The sequence below is a fragment of the Pinus tabuliformis genome, chromosome 1_1 (assembly GCF_031772625.1).
Source record: "Pinus tabuliformis cultivar Carrire ecotype Pingquan chromosome 1_1, CPIR1, whole genome shotgun sequence".
Classification (NCBI taxonomy): Eukaryota; Viridiplantae; Streptophyta; class Pinopsida; order Pinales; family Pinaceae; genus Pinus; species Pinus tabuliformis.
The window spans coordinates 613,311,586-613,321,556 of NC_142297.1; the positions used below are offsets into that span (position 1 = coordinate 613,311,586).

A 9,971-nucleotide genomic window follows, 5' to 3' on the forward strand; every position below is an offset into this window, starting at 1 on the left:
ATATATGGAAGACCCTTCTTGGGCATGTTACATATTGTAAGAAAAATTATTTAAGTCAAAGTCACATAAATTAACCCTCTAGGACCTTATCAAATGCAAAATGATCAAGTCGGCCGCTCTAGAAGATGATGTCGGCCTATTTTGAGGACTCAAGAAGGACTATATAAAGGCAAGCTCAACCTCATTCAAAATGCACTCAAAAAAGCATCATCAAGTATTCGATCAAGAAGAAGGAAGAAGAGCGAAGTAAATTCTGATTTGTTTTGGGCTAGAAATATCTCATGTGCGAAGAGAATTAGGGCTCTCACTGCTACAAGAAGACCAAAATTACAATCAACATAGAAGTCCGAACTTGGGTGGCAAAGGAATCATCTTGAAGACTGAATTGTTGAAGTAGAAGCATCTCACCAAGCCAAGAAGAAAGGAGGACAATTTCTCCATGATCTTGTCCACACGTACGGCCCAAGGTTTCTGCAATTAGGCTGAATTACAATCAAGAAGTTGCAGGTCCGAAAAGGAGGTCGAAGGAGAAGCTTCTACTACAGAAAGGCTAGGTTGATGGAGGTTGACTTTGTGGAAGGAGAACTCATTAAGGAAAGACATTGACTTGGTCTTGGAGGGGTTATTGGTCAAGAGAATTCATCAATTGAAGATTCTATAAGAGGAAAAATTATGTGGGGTTTCCTCTCATGATTCGAAAGGTTTTGGCCTTGGCTGATCGCCTATATCTTGTGTTCTTTGTCTCATTGTTATTTATGATTTGGTAGCTGTTTGATGATAAAGAACACTAATAATAATTAAAGAAGAAGAAGTCAATCAAGTAAAGTAAAAATACATAACAAGCAGTTATCATTTCAAAAGAAATCATCTCATCTCACTGCCCTAGATTTATCAGCTGATAGGTGTTCATGGTTTCCATCTAGGTATCAACATTCTTCTTGTTGCACTTATTGGTATGGCAATAGTTCTTCTTAGAAATGGACAATAAAGAAAGTGTAGATGGCAAAATATTGGATAAAGGCCCACAATCAACAATGTGTGAGGTTGGATTAATGATTAATCATGGTAATGTTTTAGAAATTGCTTGAATTCATCCGAATGTCTAGTATCCTTCACTACAGGACCTTTTACTTCCCATGATGATTGTTTAGCTGTAATAGTAGTGTCTTCTCGATAGTATTTTTTATGGTAGCTTTTATTGTTTTCTTATTTTACCACATCACATGTTAGAAAAACACATTGTTGATAGGAAGATCATCTTGTTGCATGTGATATTTGGGGCACTCGTTGAGCCTTTGGCCCACTTGCCAAAAAACATCCTTTTCTCTTGAAGCACACTTGTGATCTTAAACACTCTCGCTTTCATAATATCTTCATCATATCACATAACTTCAATGAGTCTCTTGGATTGCTTACTTGAAACCCATTATCGACACCATTGTTTTATAACATCTTTTTTGAGATCACTATTAGCATCAACGTTCTCTTCCTTAGCTTTGACATGCTCTCCTTTACCGATCCTTGTCATTTTTGGGAGGCTATAGTCACTGGGCGTGACTATATCCCTCACCCCAAATAAACATTAAAGGGGGTTGTTGTACTGCTTATTTGGCCATTTTTCTTAATTTTCTAACCCCAGTAAAATGACATTATTTCCTAGTAATTTTCTTGCTGATTTAAATTTAATTTTTAGCTTATTGAATAAAAAGTACTATTGGGATTTTAACTTGCAAATAAAAAATATTTTAGTAGAAGGAAATCAAACCAATCTCCACAAATATGCACATAGTATTTACCGCCCTTCAATTTTGTTGTTCATTCAAGAACTTCACAACATACAAGGGCACCCTTATTAGGAAAATGGCCCACTAAGGAAAATACAAGCTACAACAATTAAAGGAAAATTTATTGGGCACCTATACTGCTGCACAACCCTTTGTTTTCCTAGAAAAACCTTGATTTGTAAATCTTCCCTCTACAACCTGCTATACAACGTGTGGTGTTGGGAATCACGATTGTCGTTAGACCAAAACCCTGAGGTGTTAGTCAATGATCGCACCACCAGAGATAAGGATCCATGAGAGGCAGTTAGTCCATGTATGAAACACACAGGGAGTGTTGGTTTATCCAAGGCCCAACGATTTCCCCCCCAACGCAAGCCGTTTGTGTATTGAACCCATGACCTACGCTCTGATACGACTTGTTGGGAATCACAATTGCCATTAGACATGTCATCGATTAGATTATACAAGCACAGTGCGACAACGACTTAGGTTGGGGGCTGTCACTTTGATCTTCGACCTCTCCGTTCTAGCTATCTCCTAACAAAGGACTATGGGGGGTAGTCCCTATGAGATTTGGAAATGCAAGACCTGTTGGCAACCAACAAGTCTGAGAGACACGATTGAATGGCCTAGCCACTTGGTTGATTTTAGCAAGTTATGAGATTAGATTGAATTCTTAATGAGACTAGTGCCTTATGGAGGCAATCACTTTCTCTGTATCAATTAAGGACCAAATGACCGGGACAGAAGGCTGCTAAGGGTTGGAGAAAGGTTAAGGGAGGCCACTAAGGCCTACCGCAAGCCCTCCAAGGGTTGTGGCCTAGGGCACCCAGTCCCTTTGGGACTACGACTCAAGGAATGGCCTCGAAGAGGCTTGCGACACCCACTTAGAGGCCATGGAAGAGGATGAAAGGGAGGTTGAGAGGCCTAGGAACCACGAAATAGGGGAATAGGGTAGCGGAGGAGGAGAAGAAGGTCGTTAAGGTCTATGGCTAGGCCTAAAAGGCCTAAGGAAACTTGCGACAAGGTAAGGAGGAGGCAGCAGAGGGATAAGGAGGGAGAATGAGGGGGCCGAGGAGGAAAAGAGGCCACAATAGGTTTGCGGTAGGGGTTTAGAGGGGCTAGAAGCCCACAACCAGGAAAAGAAAGGTAGATCGAGACCCTTAGGGGCCTACGTCTAGGCCTATGGGTGGACGCTGGGCCTGGAGGCCCAAAATTTTTTTGAAACCCTTGCCAAAAATTATATTTACTTTAGATCTTCAAGCTTATCTAATTTTGCTGCAAAATCCTTGGATGTTGGCCCTGCAAATTTTTTGGAGACTAGATCTTACCCTCAAGAGCCTAGATCTAGGTCAAATCCCCAACAAATCTTCTTGAGGACCTTGAATCTTACTTGCACAAATGAAAATAAAAAATACGTAAAACCCCAATATATACAAAACTTAAAATAAAAACCCAAAATCCCAACTAGCTGCAATACAAGGGTTAGAAAAAATATTTTACAAAATATTTACAAGGTATATACAAATATACAATGCTTGAAAATAAAATATCTTTTGAGAAATAAATTATTAAATGATGAATAATGACAATAGTACAAATTGTTTCGAAAGTTATGGCATTGCCCACAACGTTAACAAAGTAAGAAACCCATATAAAATATCCGAAGCCCAAACAAGGTCAGCTCTCCTCCAAAGTCTGTGAACTTGGAGCCCAAGGGTCGGTGTACCTGCAAACTCTATATATTCCTTCAAGTAAACTTGTTAGACATATGGCGAATCAAATCACCTAAGATGCACCCAAAATCTACCAATATAACATTCTTATCACCATCTAATGAACAAATGTTAAAATTGGCAACTAGGGCCAAACTCCATGTGGGTCATCTTATTTATGGCAGCTGATATTTTTCTTGGATTCCTCTCTCCGAGAGGTGTAGGATTGATCTAAAGATCATCCGATTCCGACATGTATTTATGGAGATATGAATTTATTTGTATTATTTGACAATTTGTCAAGGTCGGCCAGCAACCAAATTACCCCAGCTCAACCTCAACGTGGCATTATAAATAGAGGAGGCCTCAAGTCATTTGTTACACACATCTCACTTGATCTCTCTCTCCACATGTTTTGGGTTTGTCTTCTCTCAAGGAAGACGTTGTGGAAAGAGCCATCAAAGAGAGTCCTAGCTGCTGTTCAGATGTGCCCTAGCCGCAGTCTAAAGGAAGGCTCCTATACGCTGTCTAGAGGAAGCCTATATCCGCAGTTGAAGAAGGCTCTAATACGCTAACAAGAGGAGCTCCAATCCGTTGTACAGAGAAGCTCTTATATGCAACAGAGGAGGCTCTAATCTACACTTAAAGGGAGGCCCTAAATCCGCTGTCCTAGAAGCCCTAATACGCAGTCATAAAGGAGCCCTAATCCGGTGTCAAGAGAGCCCTCAATCTGCAACAAAAAAAGTCTTGTTTACAAAAGATTTATCGGCAAAGATCACATGAAACATCATTTGTCTACGCGTTTCGAACCAACCAGTGTGGTTCATCAAAGTCTTAACAAGCAGATTTGAGGAGCCATAATACGCAGCCATTGATTGACCCTAGGCCACAGCAAAAAGTGCCCTAAACGCAACAAGAATAATTCTGTTAACAACGTGAAAGAAGGTTGTTCCTAGGCATGGGTTAAGGGATAGTTTAGGCATCGTTTTGTGACTGCGTGAGGCTGTGTTCCTCTTGTAGGAGGGCCGAGTTAGAGGAGATAAAGACCAGATCTGTTGGGGTATCGTTGGAGGGACAAGGAATAAAGATCATGTTGCCTGGAAGCTACAAGAAGACTGTGTGTTAGGCCGCAGGCCATAACACCACAGTCAAGTATTGCGTATGGGTGTTTGAGGGCTTATATATGCCCAGATCATCAACATAATCTAGGAGCTGTCTTGTGAGTTAATACTGCTGAGATTAAAGGTTGTTTTGATGACTATTGGAGGACTGTTGCAGTAATGTTTGGTGCCCTAACTGCTGAAGCAGTGACAACTAGTGCAGCAAAAGACATCAGAGTTCTGGGAGATGTTTTGGGTCAAGGTTTGACCCTGATTGGCTCAGTTTGTTGAACATCCTGTTGATACCATATGAATGATCTTCAGAGGAAGATTTTGTCCTGTGTGACCAGCATTGTCTTCTCTAGTCCAGACTTTTCTACTGCTGTCATAATTATTAGATTTGTATATTTGTACTATCTCTCTCTGCTGAACTATTGAAGAATATAAGAAGAATTGATCAAGGGTTCCCCCACATTGGGGTTTTTCCTTGGCTGGTGCCACATCTTGTGTCCTCGTATTGGCTTGTCTTCTACAGTTTATGTTTATGTTCTATCTGCATTTTACTATCATGCTGATGTGATTGCTAATCTGGATATTGATATTGAGCTAATAAGAAAATTGAAGTAAATTGCTCTAAGCATAGAACATACCTAAAATTAACAACAAACAAGCTTATACAATTTTAAGCACAATATAGGAAAGCACATAACCAGCACATACCATAGACCATCGGACAAAGAACACCATGAACTGAACCCCAAAGTCTTCTATTATGATATTTCAAACATTCCTAGCAAATCAGTGGAACGACACTAGTGTTACAAAATTACAGAGACCAGAGTCAGAAATTTCATCATGACTTGAGAAGCAAAATGCCTTCTAATTTATAGATAAATCTTCCAAGTGGAAAATAACGACTAGTTGGTTTGATCCCCGTCAAAGTAATCTCGACCGTTGATAAATATTTGATCATTTTTTAATCTTTGCTGTTGAAAATATTTATTTTTGAAGACTTTTCGAATTTCTCTTAGAAACCATTTTTTATTAATCCAAAAATTGTTTTTTTGGATTAATTTCCTCAAAAATTTGACTTTATCTTAACCACCAAGGTCCAAGGGCTTAATTTTTTTTAAAATATTCATTTTTTCCTTGGTGGGGGGACCTCCAAAAATTAACTTCTTTTTGACCCACAAATTTTGTGGTCATTTTCCACTTGGAGAAATTAATTTCTCAAGAATTATTTTTGAGTCTAAATTAATTAATTTTTTAGCTTAGGATTTAATTTTGTTTGTGCTAGAAAAATTATTTAATTGACTCAGGAGGGGATTAATTATTTTTCACCCTCAAATACTTTAGCCATGGTGTCTGATTGCGAGGGACCATGCACTAAAATATTTTTACGTTAGAGAATTACAGATTCAACCCTCAAAGGGGGAATATATATTCGTTATAGACCCTCAAAATAATTACCCAATTCCGCGACCCAATATGATCTAATAGACCAAGTGATTTGTAATAAAATAATTTAGCTAACTAGCTTAAATTATTCCCAAACCACTTTTACAATAGACTCGACTAAAAACAATAGGACTCACCTAAGATCTTGTTAATGAATTCCACCTTAGCTTTGGGGTTTTAAGTTGAAGGGAAAAACTTTGCTGATTATTCGTGTTTATAAACACACATAATTTGGTGAGACGAAAAACCTCTCAGGATGGAATTCGTTGCCAAAATCATAGGCTTACCCAAATTGTTATATAATTAAATGGTCGTACTAGCATCATTTACATTACAATTTGCAAAAATTGGGTTTACAATGCACAAATATATAATGCTTGCAACATCTGGCTCCATATGGGGACCCATTGCTTCAATGAAGTGACGTGAGAATCCAGAATCCTGTATCCAAGAAAAAAGAAGTCCATCAAATAGATATCCATTCATAATCAAAATCATCAAGCATATATATAATATTTGCTGGAATAGAAAACATCTACTCTAACAAACTAACAAACTGAAATGTAAAAACATGTAACATAATTGCATGAAAAGGAAACTAACTAATGACACAAATAAAAGGGAGTAGGGTTAGAGATACTATACAAAGATGCCTCCCATGGCATCAGATTTCATCCTTGTGGCGCAATACGAAACACTTGTCTACTTGTTGGTAGGTGCATAGGCTGCTTGTCAGATATCCCTCGCTGAAACTTGACCCTTTTTGGTTGATGAAGCTCATGATGCGTATATCTGTCAGATTCAGACCTGCTTCTTTTCTTGCTCGGAAGCTGAGATGTAAGATGAGATGAAGAGAAGTGATAAACAGGCTAAATGAATTCTGCCTCACACTGCGGTGGATGAACCGGTGGTTCGATTTCTTCACCATTCTCTGGCCTCTTGGGAACTTCAACATGGTATCTTCTTTCTACTTCCCTGTATAACCTGACCATACCACCTGCTGTTGTGGGAATAGTGGCATAAGAGAAATCCATCTGAATGGATCCACCCAAGTTCGCTGCAAACTTCCTTGATAGGAGCATTCCCCATACATCTGGTACATCAATAATTGCTACATCCATAATCACACAAGATGAAAAGGGATATTTCAAAATTTCTGTTCCATATGCATACATAGATTTGGGAAGATGCTCATTGAGATTAGTTGAATCAATGACAATATGTAGAGATTTGGTTCACTCATACCATTTTGATTCTATATACATGCAACATCCAGATGGCGAATAGCATCCCTTTTCAAATATGGATTTAGAAATTTAACTCCAATGGAGTCATGAACAGATGCAAGGTACAACATATATATTGTGGTAGCAAATGACAGTATCTGGCTCGAAAATGCTGTTTGAACATTTTTTTTGGCTGTTGTCATCAGCACTGCAGCAATGAGGTGGCTCTTTCAGACTTCAATTAGTTGATTTCACTGTTTCTATGTTTTCAAGTTAGCTCGATGGATTGTCAATTTGCATTTCGTTTAGCATGATGATGTTGATATTTGGTGGCTTGGCATTTTTTTTGCTTCTTTCTTGATGATTATCAGCCATAGTTTTTGGGGCCAAATTTATATCTGTTGGTTTTTTACCTTGTTTTGGTTCTACCATTTTTTTCTGTACATGCCTATTATCATATTATGGTATATACTTCTTTATTTGAATTGTATAATTGAGTTTGCTTTACTACGAAATTCTTAGAAACTTGTGACTGCATCCTGGCTATGTTGGCCCCTGCTCCTCAGAGTTGCCTAAACTCAATATGTATGCTGATTACATTCAGTGACCGTACCTCAAAAGTAAAGCTGAAACACATACAAAGATAACTTGAATTTTATTGTATCTTCGGGGTTTTAATGCTGTTAGACTGCATGGCAGTCATGATTGCTATGATGCTTTCTATTGGCAACAAGTAAAGAAGTGATCCAGCTAATTCACATCACAAATAACACCTGCCATGGTGCTTCTGAAGGCAACTTTCAAGTACTGTTTAGTGACATGCTATGTTTGTGTTTATGTTTACAGTGTGCCTGTTTATTTAATCCTCTCTTAATTGATGAACAAGCGGAGTAGCTTCTTGTCATTTGTAACTAATAAAATTGAACATGACATTTACCATGACCAATTTTTATAGACGATTCAAATTTCAAATTGAATTCATGTGGCAGGATCATCAAGTGCCTCTTTTTGAGGGAAGTTCAAGTAGTTCGAGGATTTATAGCGAGTCCAGCATAGAAGCTTCCTGTAATAGAAATGGTGTTTCACATAGACCTCTGAGTACATTTTCGGAGCAAGCAATCAAAAACAAAATTTTACCGGGAGAAGTTATGCATGCCAGAGATCGCCTTAATGAGAAATTTAGAGCGTCATCACTTTTGAGCAACAGGTTAGCTAAACTGTTTGATAGAATGCAGTTATCTTGTTTGTGCTGTCGATACAGTGCAGTGCATATTTTATCAATGTAACAATATTCTATTAACATGGGCAATAGTGACTCTGCAGGATGACAAGCGTTCCCTTAGCTGCAACAAGAGTTGATAACTATGCTGCAATTGATGAATACATCCATTTAACTGATGCAGAAAACCGGGAAACTGATGCAAGAAACTTGCTGGCTTCCAGGATTAGTGAGTCTCAGGATCTCGTGGAATGGGATTTTTCATTGCGAGGTGGGTCAAAGCCACCAGCACTTACAAAAATGGCCATTTGTAGCTTGCAGAGAGAAGCTTTTATTCCAAGGTCGACCAGAGTCAAAGAATCTGGGAATGAAAATCTAGAACCAGATCAGGAGGATTGCCCTGTTTGTTTGGAAGAGTTTTTTCCTGGGGAACAAATTATACGCCTTCCATGCTTCCATAGGTTTCACATTGGCTGTCTGACTCAATGGCTCATAATTTGTGGAGAATGCCCATTTTGCCGGGCAATTGTGCATTTGTCATCAGCATGATGATGTAGGATAACATGAGTTAGGGCATCATCAACCGTGACCACTTCTGTCAATAGGATGAAGGAATATGTAACTAGGAATAAATTTTCCTTCAAGGAAAGCAGTTATTGTTGGAAGGTCACAATCTCAATGAAGGTTGAGGCCATGGCACCTTAAAATGAAACTCTTCTCTTCTTTTATGTTCTTTGTCAAATTTGTGTTTGTTAGGGTCAAACTTGAAGGTATGCAAAATTTTCCCAATTGCCATTGTTGCTGGAATACTATTAATACTTGCCATACTCTTGGGTCCTCTCTAGGGGAGGTTAACAGAATTTGTCTTATTCCAAAAATTCCCCAGCAACAGGCTTTTTCTGGAGATGGATATAACGCTGTCATTTTTATTATAAAGAGTTACAAAAATGTAGTAAATAATAATGTAATGACCTTATCATCAACACCTTTTCTGACTTGAGGCCGAAGGGTGATATTTCAGGCTACTGGTCTATGTTGGCTGATAAAGAGGTGTATGATTTATTGTGCATTACTTTTCAGTTAAATGTATGATATACACCTACCAGGTTTTGCTGCTTAACCTACTGACAGCAACCGTTAATTACGAAACTATGCCTACCAATTAAGAATACTGTTTCTTTTTATCACGAAGCTATGTTTGATTGTTGAACAACTGCCTCCCTTTAGTTTATTTTGGACTCAGAAATCATGGGAAGTCTATAATGATTTTGCGTTTAGTAAAATGTAATCGTTTAAGAATTTTTTCCTGTGTTTTGTTTTTGGAAAAATATTAATGCTCAATAAGTAGTAAAACGAAGTAACTTGCATCTTCAACAAAATCTGATCTGTTGTGATACCAAAAGACGATATACTGTGTTTTGGTCGAAATAAAATGTAAATGCCCATGTTCCATGGTAAATAAAATAATC

General features: G+C 38.2%; 1 protein-coding gene across 1 annotated transcript in view; it reads left to right on the forward strand.

Annotated features, from left to right (window-relative positions):
• The window catches only part of LOC149214775 (uncharacterized), a 44,180-nt gene extending 34,658 nt beyond the window's left edge, over nt 1-9,522 (forward strand). Inside the window, exons 2-3 of the mRNA XM_089392418.1 lie at nt 8,273-8,490; nt 8,607-9,522. Of these exons, the coding sequence (XP_089248544.1) occupies nt 8,273-8,490; nt 8,607-9,051 (663 nt within the window). The 3' untranslated portion in view covers nt 9,052-9,522. The remainder of the gene's footprint in view (nt 1-8,272; nt 8,491-8,606) is intronic.
• Nucleotides 9,523-9,971: the final 449 nt, after the last annotated feature.